Source organism: Ambystoma mexicanum, chromosome 4p (genome assembly GCF_040938575.1).
Source record: "Ambystoma mexicanum isolate Mex_15411 chromosome 4p, UKY_AmexF1_1, whole genome shotgun sequence".
In the NCBI taxonomy this organism is placed as follows: domain Eukaryota; kingdom Metazoa; phylum Chordata; class Amphibia; order Caudata; family Ambystomatidae; genus Ambystoma; species Ambystoma mexicanum.
The window spans coordinates 229683219-229708027 of record NC_090927.1 but is presented as its reverse complement, the minus strand read 5'-3'; the positions used below and the strand labels follow the sequence as shown (position 1 = coordinate 229708027).

The 24809-nt window shown below is 43.6% G+C and overlaps 1 protein-coding gene across 2 annotated transcripts in view; it reads right to left on the bottom strand.

Moving 5' to 3' along the window:
• The window catches only part of PKHD1 (PKHD1 ciliary IPT domain containing fibrocystin/polyductin), a 4356595-nt gene that overhangs the window by 3636800 nt on the left and 694986 nt on the right, over positions 1 to 24809 (bottom strand). For both annotated transcript variants that reach the window (XM_069605754.1, XM_069605755.1), the window contains exon 21: positions 1805 to 1989. In XM_069605754.1, the coding sequence (XP_069461855.1) occupies positions 1805 to 1989 (185 nt within the window). The remainder of the gene's footprint in view (positions 1 to 1804; positions 1990 to 24809) is intronic.

Sequence of the window (24809 nt, the reverse complement as noted above, 5' to 3'; positions counted from 1 at the left end):
CAGTGAACAAAATGCCAGTGGAAGGTGTGGTGTCAGGCGAATAGATGTCAGAGATTGTCAAATCACAACAGAACGCTTTCACGGCAAGTGCACCAGAGAAGGACATTGTCAGGCCCACATATAAAGAAGGTGGTCAGTGTCAGAATGACTCAATAGTGTTTGGGGGGGAAAGAGCACAGTATGGTGAATTACAATCAGTGGTTTTGGCTCTGGGAAGAAAGAAGATCATTGCATCTGAGCAAGAGTGGCCCGTGACACCTGACCATGACCCAGAGCCACAGCTAATGGCATCCATTGAATATAAGGCGTGGCATGTGGTGGAGGGCCCACAGCTTTACTTTAAGTGGTGAGGATTATCCTGCAGAAGAGCAAGAATGAGGGTCAAAGGTAATGCGAGCGTTTCCTGGCCGATCGGAAAGGGGAGGATGAACAAATGATGCAACATATCAATGCAGAGAAAGAGCAAGACAATGCAGAAAGATGAGCAAAAGAAGGAGCAGCTCAAGCAGATGGATGTGAAAGGCAGACAGTGGGAAAGATTGTCTGTTGCTTGTTCTCCATGGACTACTGAGAGAGCGGTCAGAGACCAGGTATTCACCATGCAAGATGCTATTTGGGATAAATATGACAAGCACTGACAAGTCACTGCTGACACTGATTGCGGGTGCACCTAGGGGCAGGGAGGTACTAGAGGTTGACTATATACTGGAAAGTAAGAGAAACATTGGCTTTGACTTGGACAGTGCACACAAACATGCCAGACACATGAAAGGGTTGGTGCTGGATGTAAGAGTGGCACGGATGCTCAGAGCTAGAAAGGGAGGGACATGTATTTATGACTGTTGTTGTTTTAGATGCACCCTGGATAATGGCTAATGATAGTGGGGGGTGTTTATGCAATACAGTACAGTGAATTAATGACTTTAGATAAGTTAAGACATAAATCAGTTGTATTAGTTTGATAATGTTTTTTATTTTGTTTGCTTCCTTATTGAGCTTGCATGTGTCAGAATAGTGTTATTGCAGTGTGCTTTATGCAGAAGTAGTGCGAGGCTCTGGTCAGCGATTCATAGATAAAATGAGAATAGGGAAAAAAACTGGGCACACGTTACCTTTCTGATTCTGCACTTTCTTTTGGTTTATTTGAGATTCCTCAGATGCAAAGGTACTGGCCTACAGACTTGCCCAAGAGACTGGCCTAACAGCTGAAAACCCATGCCAAGCAATGTCGTAGAGCAGAGCACAGCCGAGCTGTGGAATGCTGTGATGCCTCAGACTACCGGGCATGAAGAGCCCCTCCTGAGAAGTATAGAGCGATGAAGTTGCTGGCTCAAATCCCACGGCTGCCAGAGCCTGCCTCGCATTAAACAGCCTTCAGTTGTGAAATGTGCTTTCTTGCCCCTGTTTGTTATCATGGGTGCATTTTACATGTTGTTTTATGCGTGGAGAATAGATTTAGCTACTCCATTGTACATAAGGATGAGCCAGCCCTCCTATGCACTGGTGTGTGTTTACATTACAGCCCATTTCTCTCTACGTCTGGTTTCCTGTGTATTATTTGTGTCCAAGTGCCTGCTGTGCCTGAGGTGGTGTGGGGAGCTGGATGAGCACTGGTATCATGGGGAGCAGGACAAGTCTGTAACATCATAAGCCTCAATTATCCTTTCACAGGTTTTCAATGGATGAATGTACAAACACAAGCTATACTCCTGAGCTTGGTGTGTTTGCCGATAATGTCTTGTTTACAGAAATGTAAAATCTCATTTTGCATCTAGATAATGGCAGATGTTAGGAAGTACAGTACCAGTTAAATTCCCGTCTGACACGATCACTTCATCCACGTAAAACCAGTTGTATACGTCATCCTCCATCTTGAGAGGCAACAGGTCAATCTGATGCAGGGCAATCTTGGAGTTTACTTGTGCCTCTTTAGGGAATGCAGAACTGCGCATGCAAGACCTCCAGAGGTCACTGCAGGCAAACCTCCAACTGCAAGACAGAACACGCTGGACATATTAGACGACTCGTGCAGGCTGGAAGCAGGGATTTTAGTCTGCAGGAGGTCACACAATATGCAATTTCAGAACAAATGTGCAGATGAAAACAGATGTGCAGTGGGAAAAATGGCAAAGTGGGAGATGAGAACAAGAGCCTGAACATGGAGACAAGAGGAAGGAACACATATGAACAAGAAGGAATACATGGAAAGAATATTAACATAACATGTGCAATAACACATCATTTATGCTAACCAGTTGTAGGTGATTTGGTTGAGCTTTTTCCATCAAATTAGAAATCGTCCATTTATGTATATTTTTTTCAATTTGGCCACACACATATATGCAGGGTGACACCCCCCACAAATCCCCCTGACAACCTCCTATATTTATTATCACGATTACCCACACCCCACATATGTTTGCGACCGAATTGAACGAATAATATTCGACGAACTCTACCTCGACCAAACCTCCCTATCCCATACTAGACTCAAGTCTTTTTTTATTGGAAACAAAGAAAAATGTTTTCGGATCAAAGTGTGCCCTTGCTCACCAACATAGAGTGTAAGCAAGGAGCAACACGTAATGAGTGTGTTCAGCTTGTTTCATGAGATGGATAGCTGACTGGCATTTGTTATGTTGAAGAGTAGCCTTACAAATAACACTAGACACTAGTAGATCCCATGCCACTGGCTGCATGACGTATTTCAGAAGCAGCAAGCCATATAGGTTAAGGCACAGGCTACACTGGTGTATCCACGGAAGTGACAGATTTAAAAAACAGCTTAGAAGACAGCCCTGAATTTTAGTGTGACTGCCGGGTAGCAATCACATGAGTTAAGTCATAGCATCAAGCCAACCTGCCTTTCCCAAGCTCCATTCTAAAAAGGAGCATCTCAGCCCTGCATTCTTTGACTGTCAGTATATTGAGAACCTTTAAACTGGGTAGTGATTACAGCACCTAGAAGCAGGGTGGATCCATCATGAAGTACTACATGCAGACCAGAAATTATTATTCAATGCCCACACCTTGGTGGGAATTCCATTTGACCAGTCACACATGCTGTTCCTCGACCCATTTGTTGGCATAGGGGTTATTGGGCATCTACTGAATGGCAATGGAGAAATTTCCTGTAGATTCGATGTGCAGTTTGGATCTGGTTTTCTATAGATTTCGTTGGTATTTTAATCATTCAGTCCAATGCCCCAAAGATCCATGAACATATCTGTACCAGTAGAATCCAGCTGAAACCATTTGTAATTGGTCACCTGGTAATTCTAGCAGGGAAATATGTGAAACAAAATAGAAATAACGAATATGACCTGCGTTGGAGTATAGGCAGAACGAATTTCAGTTAAAACCGATTAAAAAACAAAGCATGTAAAATGCACTCTGTTTCTTCGACTTTCATGTGTGTTCTCCCTGGGTTGAGCTGTCTGGAGCACTCCTAATCACTGGGCCCGTCTACTTGGCTTTTAACTCTTTAATGCCTATTATTTTCCTGCCACCATCTGGTCCTGCTGCCATCTTTTTTAAAGATCAAAGAGACACCCTTGATGGTATTGACAGTGTTCTAGAAATAAATATCAGGGAATGGAATCTCAGTGAACGCTGACCTTGGGTTAGGCGTGTCTGCATGTACAACTTAGATCTTAGCCTTCTCTTACACCAAGTTTGCGTCTTTAACTTTTTGGGGGAGGGGCATGTAAGTAACAAATACTGTAATGGAAGGGATGAATCTTCTGCTTGTGGCTCTTTGAGGCACACATTTAACAGATTGTGCATTGGATTAGTTGGTCACTAACCTTGACAAACCTCTTGGTGCAGAGAGACATGAAACCAACACAGGAAGAGGAAGAGGAGTGGTGAAGGATAATATCTGCAGCTACCCGTTGAATAGAAGAATACCACCAGGACTTACTACAGCATGTAATGGAATTTCATATTATGTGAATTGTTCTTAGACAGCACACCGGTAATTACAGCCAGCAATGTGAGAAATCATCTACTGAGAACATACAAAGGCTTCTTCCATGGGCTGCTGACCACTCTGGAGGACCACGACCATGCAATTTCGAAGGAGACTGTGCAATTCATATCAGTCTCGTCTGGCCCACAAGAGCAGCCCACTACAAAATGCCAGGAAAATAACCTTTGAAGGAATGCACTAACAGCAACAGCAGACACGGGTCTGCCTCCTTTGACATCCACAGGGGTGTGTTACTGAGGGACTACCGCTTCCCTAGGCTCAGAGATCAAGTGGCCCTTATGGGGAAATCCCCAAAATAGCAAACACTTTGATTTACGGTATATTTTGAAATGGCAAGAGCTAATATATGTAGTTCTCCATCAGCTGTGGCACGCCAACGAGGATCTCAATCTTGTGTTTAGCTCTCTGTACCATACCACAGGAGAATATCTATGTGCACGTTAGTCTGATCCTGGGTAGCCCAAATGTCAAGCAAATCTCCTTGGAGGAAGAATACTTACAGCTAACCCTGATACAAGTATCTGCCTCATTTGGCATCATCAGTGAGGTGCAGCTACCTCTATATGCACAAAGAGCAGGGGGCCTGCACCTGAAAACCCAGGACCCCCAAATGATGAGAAAATAGCCAATAATTTGAGAAGTTCCCTACAGAGACGTACCAATGATGTTTTCTGCTACCATTTTTCTGGACAAGTTTGTAAATATGTCTCTATTGTGATGAATAATTACTTTTTTAAGGGGAGTTTTATATTTCTCCTTTGATTATATTTTCTTAACTTTTCTGACAATTTTTTAATGATGTTTGAACGTATTTATTTACTTAACCTTGTTTCTTTTTAAATAAGTTAAATAGGAAATCTTCAACACAGCCTTAAACTGTTGTAGATGGGGAATAGGGAAAGAGGGCGTGGGACTACCCCAAGCCTCATCAGAAAAATAACCTAGGGGCTTTCTCCTTACTTATTCATGTTCCTTATTGATGAACCACAAGCATTAAACTGGAGGATTGCCCCATCATTCTCCATTGATTCCACTGACTACCCCATCTTCAAAGAAATGTGCTCTGTCTCATCCCTTCCCCGAAGCAATCTATGTCTGGGATGTCTGTGGCTACAGGTCCACACACTTTCTATGAGTCACATGAACCTTATCTTATTTAATTTTTAATTTCTGTCAGAAGGGAAAGTTCATAATAATAGTATTTCATACCCATTTGGGTTTGACATGGTTTCTTTCTTTCATTACATATGTTATTTGTTATGGTTCAATCCCTAAATATGAGCTAATTCAACCTTTAAAATGGTTGTTTAATGCCCAAAATAGGTGTTATTTACTAAAATTGTCTGCAAAACTAAATACATTATGAAATATTTCAGATGGATTTGCATTGCCTACGTATGATAAACAAGACAACATCACATGATCATTTAACACATTTAGCAAAACAAATTATGTTTTATTTTGTATTGATAACGTTGATTAACAACACCAACCTTTCGATCAACATCTATAAAAATAACACAATTATTAAAAAACAGAGAAATCCTTTTCACGTAATCAAGAATTTAAGGAATAAATACACAATTAGAAAGGCTGCAATTACACGCAGGAAGTTAAAATCAGAAATTCGCTTCACTTATGTTCAATTATAAAAGAAATTTGACAATTGCTATTCTGACAGTACAAAATAATGCTTTCCAAAATATTTCCGGTGTTAAGATTCTAAAATCTTTAAAAAACACTTTCAAATAAAATTCACGTGCACTGGCCAGCATAGAGCAAGCTGTAATTAAGTGTCTTAAAGTTTCAGGCTGGTTTGGCTGTTGGCAGAATCTGCAAATATTATCCGACTTGTCAATGAGCTTCCATTTTTCTAGTACTTCGTTTGTACGCCAAGTCTAAATCGTACAAATGCTCGTCTTAAGCTTGGACATAGTGATTTCACAAAATACGCTTCTAGTGTGCAGTACTTCTTCAGAGCAAAGGGATTGATCTTAAAATCTTTATATCGTAAGCAAGCTTGTCTGGTATGATCCAATCTTGACGTCAGAGCTTCTCTTTTTGCTGTTGTTCAGCAGAAGCTCAATAGAAATGTCTGCTTCGTTCATGATATTCTGTGTTCTGGATTTCCATGTTGATATAAACTGATGACTTGAAGACTTAACGTTAACAGATAAGTATGTATAATAACGATCCTGGTTTTGTTGACAACAAGAATTTCCTGTATAAGGTGCACAGTTTCCATGCATATGCACTGTACAAAGGTAATATGCCTAACTCATGTCTAATTATGGGCATCGGTTGTCTCGCAGGGAGTAACATAACACTTTTCCAAAATGTTCCTTCGAGTTTGAGCCAAAACGATTTGGATCTCCATAGTTTGGTTGTATGTAACTGGTTGATTAGAGTACAGACAGTGTATGGACAGTCAGCCTCGATAAGCTTGGTCATTAGCAGTTCTCTGGGGACCGAATCAAAAGCAGTTTTAAAGTCCACGAAAGCCATATATACAGGCTGCTTTTGTGAGAGATTGTGGCCTTTAATAGCACTGATGGTAAGTAAATTGATTGCGGCACACAGACCAGGAATAAATCCTGTTTGAAAAGGATCTTGTAAATTGTGTTAATTTATCCATCGATTAAAATCTCTTATGACAAGACTAGCAAAGATCTTGCCCGGCGCATCCAAAAGGGAAATGAGTCTGTAGTTGGTAGGGCACTGTCAATCACCTTTTTTAAAAATAGGGACAACTATCGATTTCAGCCACGAGGGCGGAACGGTGTTCGTAGTTAATAAATGAGCAAATATAGAGCAGAGTATTTTAGCCCAAGCCTCAAGATGTTCTTTGAGCATGTGATTATTAAGACCATCTGGTCCTGGAGCTCTAGAAGAACTTGCTTTTGAAATGAAATGTATGATGTCACCTTCATCAAATCTGAGGTCAATGTTAGCAACGGTGTGATTAGCATGACAATATTTGCTGTCGGAGGTAGGGGCGTATAATGCAGTGTAGTACTTGCATCATTGCTGTTCAGAGACAGAATTTATCTGAACCAGAACCTCTGTGGCGTAGCTCGCTTTGTTTTGCAGGTTCCATATGGAAGCCGAGTTTTTAGCAGCTTTAGCTGCAAGCATGCATTCTCCGTCTTTCTGCAATGTTAACGCTTTTCTTGTTCGGATCCAAAACAACGTATACATTAAGGATTACAAGATGAGTGCAGTAGTTCTGGCTGGCTATTATGTTTGCAACACAATGGCAGGGCAATGCTGATAAATGAAAGGACAAAGGTTGCAGCATGAGTTGCTGAGCATTTTTATTTACACAATTCTGTTGATTGGGAAACAAGCAGAGTAACATTAGTAGAAATGGGTGCTGGTTTTGGTAGAACAATGGGAGGAGACCTGTATGCAAGGGAATAGTGTCTTAATACTGGCAGAGATTCCCAATGTCATTCGAAAGCAATGAATGCCACTTTGACTGTAATATGCACATGAGGTATATATTGGTAATTTGTAGAGTGTGCATCTACTCAAGCTAGCTAGCAGCATGGCAGTGTAGAAGAGGGTAGGACAATTCAAGGTTATGCACAGAGGATCCGATTCACAAATACATGGTTAATAGCCTCTCAGTCTTACTCCTCTCTTAAGACTTAAGAGAACTAATTATTTCACATGAGTAACTTTAGTAACTCTGACTTACTCCTAAACCCTTTGGAGGGCTACTTGCCTGCAAAGTAGTTATTATGAGTACCTCTGATTTATTCCTGACTAGAAGTAGGTCAGGAAAAAGTGAGGGTTTCTCATAATAACTTCTAAAACCACGTCAGGAGTAAGAAATAGTTATTTATAGTACTACTAAGTTAAATAAGTAGACCCCTCCACTTCCCAGTCAAGGGTAGGTAAGAGTATCGTATTTGTCAATTACCTCATAGTATTTATGGGAAAAAATATTTTGGTTCAAGGTATGAGGAGTTGAGGAGTTCTTTGGTGGGGCTGATTAGAGGTACTTTTGAAGAGATGTGTTTCAGTTCCTTTCTGAAATGCAACTTAGTTGTGGTGTGTTTTATGTGACTGATGTTAGGAGGGAAGTTGCTCTCGAGGTTTACGGTATACTTTGAGAAGGCTTCTCTGTTGATCTTGTATGTGTTCAGCTGCTTGATTTTGTGTTCTAGTTTTGTATTGAACTCCAAAGAGGGTTTATTCTTCTTCAGGCACAGGGGAAGCTGATTGTTATGGCCTTCCAGCTGATGCATCAGGTGTTTGAAGGCGATGCTGGTTTTGAGGGATAGCTTGTGCAGATCTATCAATGTAGGGCATACGGTCATATTAAGTGGCAGTTGATCCGTAATGAGCAGCAAGGTGACAACCTGCAACCCATTATGGAGGAGGCAGGAGACAGCCCCAATGAAATCCAAGTCCTCTCCCAGCGGCAGAAGGAACTGGGAGAGTCGCCAAACCCATGCTATGAGGGAAACCTGGCTGTGTAAGTATTTCAGCCAGTGGATACCCAATGGTCTAAGCAAAGACAGAGAAGTTTTGACTCACCAATATTCAATGACTAAGCACGCTGGCAAGTATATGTCATCCGCCGCCGTGATTGGCGGTTACTTCCGTGTTGGAAATTGTGGTGCCGCGTTCGGCCCAAGGTGCTCCATTACACTTCCTCTCTTTCCTCAGTGTAACGGTCTAGTGGTTCCTGCGCGGCGACCTTGGGGAGGTACTAATCCCTCTTTCTCCCAGCGATTGCCACGTTGCAACCCCTTGGAATCGCTTTCCGCTTTCTGGGTCCGATGCTAATGTTCTCTGTTTGCTGCTACTTCTTAATTAACCCGCCTGTTCGGCAGCCGCTCTGTCCCTTCTGCGGAGCATTTCTCTCCCACTGCTACTTTCGCTTTCCTACCGGGGCAGCTCCGCGTCTCCTTGGACTCGGCACCCGCTTTTACTCTCCTCATCTCCCTCTTCTTATTTACTTCCTTTTCTCCTTCCTTTTGTCGCCCCTCGGTGACTCCGTTTTCGCTCTCTTTCGCTCACTTACCTGTTGGGGCTCAGTGTCTCTTGGTGGTCTCATGGGCACAGGACTGCAGCCACACCGTCCTGTCCTTGTAATCGCTACGATTCAAGACTCTTCCCGCCTGGGACATCACGGCTCCGCTGATACTATTACTGTTGGAGGAGGAACCAGTTCTTCACTGTATAAGGATTTTTTATGCCTTTTGGCTTTTTCCTTTACTTCAGCCCGACCACGAGAACGGAGCCACAGGTCTGCTGTTTAACAAGCATTCACTGTGGCTTCCTTCCGTGGCAGGCAGATTCCATTAAGAAAAGAGAAAGACTACTTGACCAGACGGTGCCTTCAGTCCGAGGACCTCGAATCCAACAGTTCAGGTGAGGAGAGTGTGGAAGAGAGGGAGGTGGAGGCAGCCACAGGATCAGATTTAGGACAGTATACTGCAGGTGATTTAGTGGTGGGGTGCTCCGGTGCATTTGTGCCGTAATAACCTGCAAGGGGCATTGGATTAACAGTGCTCTTGGCCATGCTGAAGAAACCAGGTCTCAGAAAGAGGTGTGATTGATAGACAGGTACCCTGCTTCCGGAATCCTCTGGGGTAAGCGCAAGGGGTGGGGGCAGTCAGAAAGAGAGCATCTGGTGGTTAAAGATGGATACCAACAGAGTGCAAGTTAGTTACACAAAATAAAACATTTTACTTTTGTATGTATGTATGTATGTTAGGAGGTGTGTGCATCTTTTTTTTGTTTGTTGGAATGTGTTTGATAGTAAATTTGTGTGCAAGTGTGAGTATCTGCGTGCATGTAAGAGAGTTCTCTGTGCGTATCTACATGCATGTTGTCGGAATTGAAACAATGTTATGCCTCCTATCGCAACAATTGTATGTGTATTGGCCTACGCAAAGTTGTCTAAACATCATATGTGAACAAACTTCACGGCAAGGTCTTGACCTTAGAGAAAGTAATGTAAGTCGCCATCTTGGATTAAGCCGCCATTGTAGGTTCTCTTGTTATATGGAAGTCACCCTGAACATCAAAATGGACGCCGAATGACATTCTGAGTAAGATTCTGGCCGTTGTGACCTCCGTACACATGAATAATTAATATGCCTGCAGGCCACTTGTCGGGGTCGCGAACTGAGACCTTGTCCTACTGTTGACCTATGTGTAAATGTACAACTATATCAGTGAAACTAATCAGAAATGCATATATTAAAGGATTGACCTGGCAAAGAACCCATAGGCCCGGCTCAGAGAATGGTTAACCCGCGAGAGGGTTGGCCAAGGGCTGGACAAACAGTATAAAAGACCCAAGTATTCCAATGTGCGGTCTCTCTCACTAACGCATTGAACTCTCGTTGAAGTTTGTTATGTTACTCTGAGAGCCGAATAGCTATCCGTTTGTCAAGTGACTTTGGTAACTGTTGTAGCTTTTAAATAATGCACTTGTATGTTCTTTGTAACCTGTGTTGGTGTGTTTCTTTCTGGACTTCCCGGCCTCATATTATTTTTCTGTTTTCACAGTTGGTGCCCGAACAGGGACCCTCAAGATTGATGCCGGATCATTGAAGGTTGACGCAGACTATCGAACCGGGATCGGACGGTGTGATACTGCGGGCCCGACCGAACGAGACGCGATACCTCGGCAGCGCTGCAGGATCCGATCCTTGGACGATAGTCGTGTGGTCTGAGATGGCATCTTGACGAGGGTCCATTTTTGAGGCGGGCAGATTTGTCGAAACCACCAAACACAAGGTAAAATTCATTAGGTAAGTTCTTTGGTAAACCGTACGGTCCTCCTTAGGTTTGGTCAGGTGCAGTCGTGACCCGGCTCTTAATTTAACCCTGACAATTTGAATTTGGCGTATTGTATCTGCAGACACAATTATTGACCAGGTAACACCAATTTTTTGTGAAATGCCTGGGAAATTGTCTAGCTGCTTTAGGGCTCTGTTCCGCAGCGATTGACAATCTTTGGAATTTAGCCGCCCGGCACCACAGGAGGGGTCGCCGGCATGTACTATGTACTGTAAGTATGGCATTGGAAGTATAGTATTTAATGATATTTGGCACAGACAAACCAGACATGCCTCCGAATTTCAGTGGCCAATCAATGGTAGTTTTGAGATCCCCCGTATTGAATACCTAGAATCAGTCTTGCTAAAAAAGAAGGCCAGACCTGCAGCATTTGATGTTTTGCAGAATTGGAAAAAAGAAGCGTTGCAGCAGCTTAAAAGTAGTGATAAACATGCACGCCGTCATGAAACAAATGCCGAAAAGGCGTTGTTATATGATAAGGAAAAACATTCGGAGTCAGTTAAAAATATGGATAGGGCTTTCTCACTCGGTATCCAGAAAATGTATCACTCTAAAGATTTCCATGTTTCTGAAGAATTTATTGAAAAATTGTTAAACGAACGCAGGCCTGGTGCCTCTGCGCCACCTCCGTATGATCCTCTCCCGGGTGCTCTGCCCATTCCTGCTGTTATTCCTGCTGTTATTCCTGTTCCCCCTGTGCAACCTATTGTTCCTATTCCTCTAGTTGTTGTTCCTCCACCTATCCCGCCACCCCTTCCTCTTGTGCCGATAGTTGCACCCTCATTGAATTTGCCCACACCTCCGCTCCCGAGTGGTTCTGTATTGACTGAAGTGGATCGGGGTGCGGGGTCAAAATTGTCACTTGAAATACTGTTTCTGCAGACAAGAAACGGGAATTATTTGCATGGGCTAAGCACTGTATGGAGAAGGGTGATCAAGTTAACATTATTAAATATGGACATTTTTCCTGAGAAAAATGTTATTATCGAAGGTTTGGGGACTCATTTATGTGTAATGTGGGGTAGATTACATAATACGGATCTCCCACAAGGGGTGAGGGATCTAAATACTTTAGCACTTTCGAGGGACACAGAGGAGAAAGTACATGGTCATGTTGAGAGATTGTTTGAGTATAGGAGGGACTTTGAGAAATTACGAGATGAGGATGGTGAAGATGACAGTATGTATGTACAGATACGGTTCCTTCCGTTTCGTAGATTGGCACCTGAGGAAGTACGAATTTGTACCAAAGATGCGATTCGATGGATCTCGATTCATCGATACCGCCAGATGAAGTATATGACACGTATAGTCAGTATACAGTAGAAATGCAGAGGAAGGTGATTCAGGTAATGGTACAGTACCTGCAGGAAGAATGTGTAAGGAAGAAGGTTAGTTGTCCTATAGAGTTATCGGGTATTTGTAAAAGGGCTTTCCGCCCGACACTTCTTCGACTGCCTTAGTGCTCGACCTGGCTCTGTTGCTTAGTAAGCGGTCAGAGTTACCTATATCTCAGTTACCTATGAGAGAGGTTCCTCCGACATTTGTCCCAAAGGTTGAGATTCCCGCTAACGCTGGTGCGCCCGCTGTGGACATTCCAGCACATTATGTATCACAATTTGTTCACGTCCCGTTTTCACGACAGGAAGTGAACACTATTAGACAATCAATTCCCGATATTAGGAAAAACCCGACAGGATTCTACAAAGAGATAGAGTCCGTTTTGCAGTCCTCTGTGATCACCTTGAGTGATATTGATTTGCTATTTCCCGTACTCCTGCCCGTAGTTTTATGGAAGCAGGTTCAAACAATAGACGATTTGCCAGGGTTAGTAGATACGTGGGCTAACATGATTAGGTTTGATGGGGTAGACCAGCTGGTGAGAAACCACCTCAGGTAATACTTACTTTGCCTGATAGAATTGTCGCAAAATTGAAAACCATAATTCCTGAGAAAAGAATTATTTGGGACAAGCTTACAGCCTATGTTCAAGGAAAAACTGAAGGTGCCACCGAATTCTATAATAGATTTGAACAGGTATTCTCTGACTTCAGTGGACAGGACTTGGGCACAGAGTCTGGGAAAAGGTTGTTTGTGGACAAATTTGTACGTGGATTGTTGCCCGACATCCAGTCACAGATTATGTCCTCTGAGAGCGCTTGGCAGGCGAAATCCCAATCCAAAGTTTTGCACATGGCTCAGTATTACGAGAACCGTGTTAATAATGAAAAAGAGAAAATAGAGAAGAGAAAAGGAGATTTGAAGACTAAAGTATTGTTACAACAAATTGTTACAAATCCCACAGGGGGTACTTCACATACCAGAGGTCAGTATGTCCCGAAAGGAAACGCTCCTTTGGGTCCTGTGAATGTTAATCAATGTGCCTATTGCCGCCAGGAAGGTCATTGGCGAGCACAGTGCCCCGTCCTTCGCCAAAGGTCAAACAATGCATTTGGGAGTATGGGTAGATGACCTAGAGGTCGCCCCGGAGCGGGGGGCCCTGATAGAGGTCAGTTTTCGCAAGATCCTCAGCAACCTTTTTCACGGGAAAATGAAATTTCGAATGTGGACACGAGAAACATATTTTATCACCCTTCTGCTGCCTACCTTTCTGAAGAGCTTCCTTCCGATGACATTTTATTTCATTAGGACTGCCCGAAGCAGGGTTTGGAACCTTCACCTATTCCCGTTAATCAGAAAGGTCCCTATGTTGAATTATTAGTGGGGAATAGGAAACATCAGTTTTTGATAGACACTGGAGCACAGAAGTGCTCCATTGATCATTCCCGGGTTCCAAACATTCCACTGTCAGGGCAAACAAATGTTTCTGTAGGGTTTTCTGGTATACCAATTGCATTTCCGGTTTCTTCGGCGGTGTCTGTTCGTTTGGGTTCCTTTACGGACCATTGTCCCTTCCTTCTGACTTCGAACTGTGGAGAGAATTTGCTGGGGTTAAATTTGTTGAAGAAACTGAATGCAGTAATTCATTGTTCCTCTGACGGAGTGCGACTGACGGTTTCACCACAGCAACTTCCCAATTCTCAGTTTCTGATTCGACCATTGCCTCCTAAATTTAGTATTGTTCCGAAATGTTTATGGGCGGTTGACGACAATGATGTCGGGGTACTACAGATTGAGCCCGTTAAAATAGTTTTGAAGCATGGAGTTAAACTACCATGCATTCCGCAACATAAAATATCAGTTGAGGGTGAGCATGCTTTGAAGTGCATTGTCTCCGATTTTGTGCATCGAGGAGTGATTGAAGAGATTGCAGGTAGTTTGTGTAACAGCCCGATTTTGCCTGTATACGAGAAAGGCAACAATGCAATCCCATACCGTTTTATAATTGATCTACGTGCTATTAACAAAGTTGTCGCCCCACAATTTCCAATTGTGACTGATGTAACAATGATACTAACAATGATCCCTGCTACAGCTACGCACTTTAGTGTTGTGGATCTAAAGAATGCTTCTTTAGTATTCCTATACACAAGGAGAGTAGATATATGTTCGCGTTCACCTTGGGGGGACGTTCATTCACATTTACTCGTGCACCTCAAGGGTATACTGAAAGTCCAAGCATTTATAGTAGAGCTTTGAAAGAACAGCTTGATACCCTTGAATTGCCACCTACTTGTACACTGCTTCAGTATGTCGATGACTTGCTTTTGGCTGCAGATTCTGAAAGTGCTTGTAAAGAAGGCACTGTATTGTTGCTTATTCATCTGGCTGAAAACGGTCATAAAGCTTCGCTCAAACAATTTCAATATTGTTGTCAGGAGGTCGCCTATTTAGGCTACCTCCTGTCAAAGGAGGGGAGAAGATTGACACCTGAAAGAATAAAACACATTTCTGGCACGTCTGTTCCAAATACACAGAAGGAAGTCAGAGCCTTGATAGGTATGGCTTCTTACTGTAGGTTGTGGATCCTGAACTTTTCATTAGTGATAAAACGAGTGAGGGGATGGTCCTAGGCCATGATTTAATTTTGATGGTACCTCACTCTGTAGATGTCCTATTGAATAAGACCCAAACGCAACACCACACCTCTGAACGGCTGACAAGGTATGAATTAATTCTGTTCGCCCCTCACATTCAAATTAAGAGGTGTTGTGTTCTTAATCTGGCTGAACTGTACCTTTCCCGCAAAATACTGTTTGCGGTGACGAAGAATTACATAACTGCCTGTATACTACTGAACAGGAAACGAAGGGCAGGATAGACCTTATAGATACTCCTTTGGATAATGCGGAAGGGGAGCTCTTTTGTGATGGCTCCTGCTTCAAACTTCCCGATGGTACATCTACAGCTGCCTACGCAGTTACTACCTTGAGTACGGTTGTTGAAACTAAGAGAATTCTGCATAACTCCGCGCAGGCCGCAGAGATTATAGCGTTGACCCGAGCTTGTGAACTCTCCGAAGGGCATATAGTAAACATATATACTGATAGCCAGTACGCCTTTGGGGTGGCTCACAACTTCGGGAGGCTCTGGTCGGAAAGAGGGTTCCTAACCTCACATGGGACCAAGATTCAGCATGGTCCCTTGATATTGCAATTGCTCTCGGCACTTTCACTCCCTAGGCAGTTAGCGATCATGAAATGTGCAGCACATCGTAAGGTCATAGATGATGTGGGAAAAGGGAATGCTTTTGCTGACCAGATAGCCAGGCAAACGGATACAGACCTTAGCGCAGACATGTATGCTCTAAGGGAAACAAAAGATGCCCATGTAATGGATGAGGGTATCGGGTCTGTGCGAGATATCCAAACTGACGCCACTAAAAAGTGAGCCGAAGGAATGGGGAAACTAGATGACGATGGGTGTTGGGTGGATACATCTGAAGGGAAATGGTTGCTCCCTGATTCATATGTGCTGGCAATGTTTACGATGGCACATGGTCCTATGCATGTGTGTGCTCAGCAGATCACGAAAATGTTAGAACAAGTCTGGGCGAATGATAAAATTTTGAAGATTGCACAGCGACATGTTCAGAATTGTATGATTTGCTATCCGTTTGTCAATTGACTTTGGTAACTGTTGTAGCTTTTAAATAAAGCACTTGTATGTTCTTTGTATCCTGTGTTGGTGTGTTTCTTTCTGGGCTTCCCGGCCTCCTATTATTTTTGTGTTTTCACAATGTGAGTGAGTAAAGTTTGTGTGTGTGGGTATGTCTGTATAAACACAATGGCCCTGATGTGAAAAGCCAGTGATAGCACGGTTGTCAGGGGGTTTGAGAAAGCAGTGTCCCTGAGGTATGGACCAGCAAAGAGAGATATTTCTTCTCTGATACATATTGGCACAGCTGGCAAAAGTGTTCTTAAACAGAGAGAGTACTACTTTTATTAGGCATCATGACAGTGTACTTAAAGCAGTGCAGCAGCACTGACCTTATTTGGCAAAGCTATCATCACTGTGTACTTAAAGTAACCATTTGTGGGCATAGGCATCCTCAGAATGTGTTGAACAATGCTCGTGTGTCTTTTTGGTGACATGAAACATATTGGATTATTTTTGTGGGTTACCATATAAAACGGATGAAACATTGTATGGTTCTTTACCCAATTGTTCGCAACAATGGTACTGTGAATACCCAATCTTACCATTATATAAAATAAAATATTTTAAGGTAAATCCCCCAAATTTCAGTTGATTGTTTTGGTCTCCTACATTTCACTCAGTGGCTCATGCTCATTAGTGGTGAAAGTATATGACACTCCATTAATAAAATTAACCGGCATCGCCACTGTTCATACTTGTTTAGTGTAACGATGAATCAGGAAGTGGGGTGTAGAATGGTTTATGATGGAGGTAATAAGGTGTTAGTGTTTGTAATAAAAGTGTAGTCAGTGTTCAGTCGGGAGAAGGCTAAGGCTTGGATGGTGATTATGAAGCCTAATTTGGGGTGTTGAAGACGTGTGCTGTTTATGAGGTAGAGATGTTACCTGGCTCTTTAATTTTTATTGGAAAATTGAATCTTGACTGAGATGGAAATATCGAAGAGGAATATGAGGTATCATGTGCGTGAATAGATTTCGGCAATTAAACCATAGAATTTAAAACCCTGGATCTAGTTTTGGACTGAGATGGCCTGGAGGAATTGTGGATAAAGAGGAATTCTGTCTCTGTCAGGTTCAGCTTTATGCTGATCTTGAAATCCAGACTTGGAGGAGGGAAAGACAGTCTTTAAGTCAGATATAGATGAGTGTAGGCTGCATACTGAAGAATTCCTATTCCTCGGTCCATGAGAATGACTGTCAGTAGTTTAGGTTACATGTTTAAGATGAGGAGAGGATGCAGACTTGGTTCCCCCCACAAATCATTGGATGTATCTGGGACCTGCAGTTGCTGTGATAGGCATAGAACCAATTAAAAACTGTTCCATCAAATACCATGCTAGCTCATAGGACATTCATCAAGGTGTGATGATAGGCAACAACAGATGGACTAAGCAGGACTAGGAGGCAGGAGATTGGCATTGTCCACACTGTGGAGTCTGTGGTTACAATGATTGCTATCTCTGAAATGTTACAACTCAACTCCACAGCCCCCGGACAATATTTATAATGTAAAGGTACACTCCTAGCCATCTGCAAGAATTCTAGTGTTGGTCATAGTGCCTTGGTTTTCATCAGAAACCGCAGGAATAAAAAATATTGTGCAAAGGTGATATTAATTTAATATTTGCAGCATGCGAGCCTTCTCAGTTTAGTACCACGACATTTTATAGACAGAATTTTGACCTTCGTCGAGAGTTCCTAATGTTTCACTTTTGTTTTTTCATTTCATTTCCTGCACAATTCTCCATACTAATAGATGCACATTTGATAGCCCAGAAAAGAACTGAGCCTTTGTTTACTTCCATGTATTCCTGGATTAAGGCTGATAGTTTCTTATATTTCTCATCAATTCCTGTAGGAGCTGATATTCATGAGCCAACTCTTGTAGTAAGGTCTGCCTCTATTAAGCCTTTTTTCATTTCTTCTCTTGTCTATTTGGTATTTTTCTTCTGTCATTCTTTGATGCTTCCTGCCCTTTTCCATCATGGTTAAACCTTAATAATTCAGTTACCAGTACAAAAAAAAGTGGTGGTAACAGAATTACCGCCATTTTGTTTACTGTACAGCCAAACTCATAATTAGGTTAACTGTTGGCTATACGTCTATGGTTTTATCTCATTTGCATTGTTTGCTTTATTGAAGTTCATTCTTTCAATATGGCTTCCAGTGTCTCCTGTGACATGTTTGCCCTTTCGGCCACTGCTATGATTCCTGTGACATAATTCTAGGTTTAGTGGTCTACCAGAGGAGTCCTTTTAGTTTTCTTTTGGTTTTAAGAAGGACCCTCACTCTGCCTCTCTACTTCTGTTAGTGGTTTCTGAGGTTTAGAGGGTTGCTACTATTCAGGTACTGTCTTATGTAATGATATTTGTACTGTCTCGAGGAAACATCTACTCTTTTTGGGGGGCTGGGGACTTGACATTGCGCTTAGGGACATCATTTAGGGGTCGCCGGGGTCGCAATTGCGACCCCTGAAGTCTCCCTTGCTACCCCTGTGGTTTCCCTTGCTACTCCTATAAAAGAAAATAAAAAAACATCTTTTACATCATTTTTTCTTTTTTTCTTTTGGCTCCTGGGATGTGACCAGCAGCATGATATGATATGATATGGTATTTATAACACACCTACACACAAGTGTTTCAAGGCGCGGTGAGGCAAGGGAGGGGGTACAGAGGGAAGACAAAGACAATGATCTTACTAGGCCAGGTGACATTGAGATCACGCAAGTGCAGGGGAGGGGAGAAAGGGTAAGTGCGGGGGAGGCAGAGGGGGCAGTGCAATACATAGGATCAACAGTAAAGAATACATAAAATAAAAAAAACAATAGGTAAAAGTGCGGCCAACTAGTGGCAAGTGCAGGAGTAAGTGCAGACATAAAGTGTCAAGAGCTGGTGGGGAATGTGGGGATACAGAAACAGCCCCCAAGTTCAGGGGTTGCCCGGGAGGTAGTGCAGGTATGCAGCTGGCGGGGGTAGGGACCTGGGCCTGAGATCAGAGGGTTTCCAGGTGACCAGTGCAGTTTCAGTCAGGAGTTCAGCATGGAAGAGGAGGAGAGAAAGCAGAAGAAAAGAGTAAGGTCTTGAGGTGCTTCCGGAACCGGGGATAGTTCCCCTCAAGGTTCAGGGAGGCAGGGAGGCTGTTCCACAGGGAGGTCCCAGCCGAAGAAAGAGATCTACCACCAACTCGTTGCTTGGAAAAGTGACTGACCCTGAGGGAGTTGGAGGCGGATGAATGAAGAGCTTGAGAATTAAAATATTTAGGAAGAGAGAGTGGGAGGTATTGAGGCCCCAGAAGGCCTTGTGGACAATGCAGAAGGTTTTGAACTTAATCCTTTCAGGCACTGGGAGCCAGTCCAGAGATTTCAGTCCTGGAGAGATATGATCCCTGGGCTTGAAGCCAAGGACAAGTCTCACAGTCCTGTTCTGGATGAGTTGCAGAGGGCGAAGCGTAGAAGCAGGCAGATTCAGAAAGAGGCTGTTGCAGTATTCCAGCCTAGAGACAAACAGAGCTCTGGAGACAGTGAGCTTCTGGGCGAAGGAGAGGAAAGAAAGAATACCTTTGAGGAGGTGCATCAGGTAGTGTGACATCTTAGAGACATCAGAGGTGTGAGGAGAAAAGGAAAGAGTGGAGTCGAAGATGACCCCGAGGTTTTTGGCCTCACAGGTGGGAGAAGGAAGAGGGCCAAGAGAGGCCGGTCAGAGAGTGACAGGAAAGGAGAGAGCAGGTGTACTGATGAGGAGAATCTCAGTCTTACTGGCATTAAGGCAGAGATCGTTGGCAGCATGCAACCCCTGGATAGCGGACAGGCAGTCAGAGATGAGAGAAATGGCGGAAGGGAGCCTGAAAATGAGCTAAGTGTTGTCTGCATACCACTGAAAGTGGGGCAGAGAGCGGCAATGCAGTGGGCAAGAACTGCTAGGTATTTGTTAAACAGCCAGGGAGACAGGTTAGACCCCTGGGGAACACCACAGGCAGAGATAAAGATAGAGGAGTGGAAGGACACAAGTTGAATCTGGGAGGGTCGATCAGAGAGGAAATTGGTCAGCCAAGTCAGGGCCTGACAGGGGGTGTTTGAATCAAGGTTGGAGAGCAGGTCTTCATGGATGTTCAGCAGAGCAGTTCCCGTGCTTCTGGCAGCTATGAAGCCAGACTAATGATCATGGAGACAACCAACCAATTCAGTATGAAGATTAAGCTGGGAGATGCCCAGCTTTTCCAGGAGTTTGCCCAGGAAAGGTGTGATGGAGATTGCTCGGTAGTTAGCAGGGCAGAAAGGGTTGGTAGAGGGTTTCTTAAGAAGAGGGTGCACAAGGGAGTGCTTCAGGGGGGAAGGGAAGACTTTAGTGGTGAAACAGTGGTTGCAGAAGTCAGCCAAAGCAGGAGCCAGGGTGTCAATGTGGTCCTTGATGGTTTTAGAGGAACAGGGGAGAACCTGTTTTGACGAGACTTTCATAGATCGGACTTGTCTAGAAACCTTGTCAAGGGAGAACAGGGGAAAGGCAGAGAAGGAGGGAGGAGAGGCGGCCACTGAAGTGTCACAGGAAGAGAGGGGAGTAGAAGTGGGAGAGGAACAGAGAGAGGACAGGATGTCCCGAGTTTTAGAGTTGAAATTAGAAACCAGGGTCGTGCAGAGGGCCTGCGAGGGGACTGGTGAGGTAGAGACTACAGCAGGATTGCCCAGCTCCTTGCAGATTTTAAAGAGTTCGGCCAAGTTGTTGCATGCCGTAGAGATGCGGGCTTGGCTGTGGGCTCTCTTCTCGGTGCAGACAGAGAGCCGGTATTGCCTTTGGAGCAGGCCAGTTTGTCAGAGGATGTACAGGAAGCAAGCCATTTCCTCTCAGCCTCCCTGCACTTGAGTTTAAGGGTGACGAGGAGCATGAGGCTCTTTGTTTCTGGAGTGGCTGGTTTTCTGGTAGCTATAGCCCATAAAATAGCTCAGTGGGTTGAGCGCTCACTGCTGCAATGTGTGTGTGAACTGCAGGTTGCAGGTTCAACTCCCGGCAAGCTCAACTCAGTCTTTCACCCTGCTAAGGTTGATAAAGGAGTACCAACACAGGTTGAGGGATATTGTATGTATATTTGTTCTATATATAGGTGAGGAAGGATAGCCCAAGGGCAACACGTTTGTCTTGGAAGCAAGACAACGCAGGGACACACAGGTTTGAATCCCGATCCCGTGCTTAGAAACCACAACGCTGGTATTAAGTGTGTTATAAATGAACAATTAGGTAAATAAATAAAATATATGAAGCGCTTAAGCGTAAGTGCTATATAATGACACAACATTATCGTTTGGCCTTAGAAATCTATTTGCATTCACAGTAATTAGGTAATATGACCCTATATGCACTGATATTAACAATACATATGGTGATCCATTCTTGTATGCAATGTACATCACTTTACAGTGATAATGTAACCATATTTTTCGTAGTGTACTTAGAAACAATGCTATGTGATGCCGCTTCCTGTTTTGTCAAGGGGTGAAAGGTTGTGTTGCATCACTTCCCATGATGTCACTTCCGGATGGGGTCAGATGACATCACTTCCGGCAATGTCATCAGAGATCAAGGGTCATGTGATATCATTTCCACTACCCCAGGCATTTTGGTGAAATGACCTCCTTGATTATGCTCTCCACTTGCATTGCAGGAGAGCTGGTGTGCACTCAAGATGAGGAATCCTATATGGGAGATTCTTGCAGCTGAGAATATTAAGGCATTATCAAGGGGAACATTTTCTACTTAAGTGGCAATCTGGCTACCATTCATCAACCATGTTAACAACACACTCCGGTAGTATACAAGCCAAATTTATATAAATATCAACTCAAGTTCCACTTTAAACTGTCACTATGGCCAGAGATGGAGAGCACACATAGGAATATGGATCCCGCCCTTGCCCAGGCGATGTCCTTCCATCCAAACCTATCTTGGGAAACTTAAACTGCTTTATCCTCTTCCTGGTGCGATTTGTCAATGCATCCTTTACCCACAAACTGGTCCCGGACAAAATTAAGAAAGTTGTGGTAACCCTGCTGGTAAAATAAAACCTAAGCTGAATCTCAAACAAGCAACCAATCTGAGAGCTTATTATCAATACCCCCTTTCTCTTGTAGATTGTGGATAAGATTGCTGCTACCCAGAAATAGGAACATTTAGAATGCTCAGGTATCATCCACCCGAGACAATTGGGGTTTTCGGGCAAACCACGGGACAGAAAGTGCCCTATTGGATCTCCAAACGCAAATGTGAGACACCTTGGACAGAAGCAAGACTCAGCTGCTGATATTATTAGACCTATCAGCAGCATTCGACCTGTAGGATTACGAACGCCTGCTGGAAACATAAGCGATCGAGGGAAACTGCTCAAAGGATGTTACTGACTAGATCTGCTAGTAGAAAGTCCAGAGTGTGTTGGGGAAAATGCCACATCTGAACCGACACAAAATACAATGTGGAGTACCGCAGGGTTGTGCTTGTCTCCGGTCCTGTTTAACGTATACATCAGATCCCTCTGTGACGAATTGGTAAACATGGGCATACAGTTTACCAGCTATTTGGATGGTATTCTGCTGCTGATGGAGCTAAGCGGTAATTATGGTACTAAGCGAAAAGATATTTTTCACTGTACGGAAATAAAAAAAGATTGTTTTAGAAAGACTGCCCCGTGACAGCACAGAGTGGTCTTTCTAAATCGAACTGTCAGCCCCTGCCACACACGAGTGCAAGCAGGGGCTGACAGGCTCTGTGAGCCCCTGCAGAGTCGATGCGGGAGTCAGAGGTGAGTTTATAACTATATGTTTGCGCGTGTATGTGTCTGTGTGGGTATGTGTGGTGAGAATGCATGGGTTAATGCGGGAAGGGGGTGTTGGGTCGTTTAAAGAGGGAGTTCAGGGTGTTTTACCCCCCTCCCCCGATATAACGTGAGAATGAGCGGGAGAGGGTGAGTGCAGTGAAGGAGGGCGGCAGTATGTAATATTGCCGCATTTTAAAGCTAACACAAAAACGGCCAAAAGAAATCGTCTTTTTTTGTATTTGTGCTTTAAAATGCAGTATATATGAGTCGGTTAAGAACTGGATATCATCAAATTGGATGTGCTTGAATAGTGGTAAAACCGTACTAATGATCTTTGGATCAACGCAAGCAAGGGCAAAATTTGACTCTAAATACTCGAACTTGAACGTTGAGGGCAATTGGATCCCTGTGCTGGATAAAGTGAAGACCCTCAGTGTCTTCCTAGAAGCCTCCCTTGGAGCAAAGGCACATTTGGATGGTGCTGTTAAGAAATACCAGTAACACTTGAAAATGCTGATGCAAATGAAACCCTTTGTGACACACACAAATTGTGAGACCTTGGTTAGGGCCATCATCATGCCCAGAATAGACTATTGTAATGCCCTCCTAATTGGTTCTACTAAAAGCTGCGTCCACAAGCTCCAAACGATACAAAATGTGTCACTTAGGATTGTCAGTAATATCTCAAGAGGGGAGCACATCTCCAGTGCTAGGAAAGAACTGCACTGCCTGCCAGTGGCTGCAAGAATATGTTTTAAAGTAGTCACCTTGACACACAAATGTCTCTATTGAAATGCACCTTCCTACCTAAAACATAGGCTCGAACAATATGAACCGTGCAGACCCCTGCACTCAAATAATACCAAATGCCTAGTTTGCCCTAGAGCTAAACGAGCAAGCAATAACGGACAGTCTTTTCCGTTTCAAGCAGCTCAGGCCTGGAACATCTAGCCCATGGACCTGTGCCAGGAAACAAACTTGTTGCTCTTCTGAAAATGGCTTCAAACTTTATTATTTTAGTAAAAGGTCTCTTTCTGAATATGTCCTTATGTCATGTCCTCTGAAATGCCCTTGTGTTGATGTGTGCGCTGATGCCGGCGGGCTTTGGCGTGCAACACATAAATATATAAATAAATACATACATAAACAAATAAAAATAGCCTTCCTACAAGTTTGTTATTCTGATGTTCCCACAGTGCGTATATTAAGAGTAGGCTGATGTCTCCCCAAACTCTCTGTGTCTCTCTTCTCCTCTCCCTGATACCTCTCCTCACCTTTCTTATCCTGGTCTCCCCTCCTGCACTCACTCACCTCTCTCTGCTTTAAGCTTCCTTGGTCCTCTGTCTCATTCTCCCATCTCTCTCATATCACATCTTCTCCTTCTCCATTCACTCTCACTCTTCCCACCTCTTTTCCTTCACTCTCCTATTACTCCTTCAGTTCTTCTCACACTCCTTCCTCACTATTGTCTGTCTCTCCTCTTCATACTACTTCTGAAACCTCTCCTACTATGCCACGTTTTTATCCCGTAATACCCACATCTCTTTCACACACTCACGTTCTCTCTTTTTTCATTCTCGCTCTCTCTCCGTACCACTCTCATTTTATACTATATATCTCTCCTCGCCTCCCCATCTACACTTTCACACTCTACTCTTGCCTGCTCCCTTGGGTACTTACATACTTTGACACACACACCCCACTCACCACACTCTTAAATTGGTACAACTCTCTTTCACATGCAATACCTGACCTGCTCTCTCATCAAACACGTCCACAAATGCCAAGTATGCCACTCTACCTTCCACTCTCCATCCCCTGGTCTCTCACGCCACCAACTCTCATTCTGACCTCACCCGAAGAGACCTCATCCGCTCATCTGAGGGTTTGTATACCCCTTCTTATCTTGCTTTTTACCACCTCCTCCTTCCCTTGGTTTCTCATTTCACCTGTCTTCTTGGCTCAATCTTCTCCTGCTGTAATCCGCAGATGTTGGGTTACATGTGCAAAAGGATTAAGGCCTCTCCCATTTCTCATTCATTGTCATCTGATACAGGTCATCCTTTCGGCTTGGATGATCGACGGACAGTGCTCGAGTTAATGGATGTCATTAATGCAACACATGTTTAGGCAAA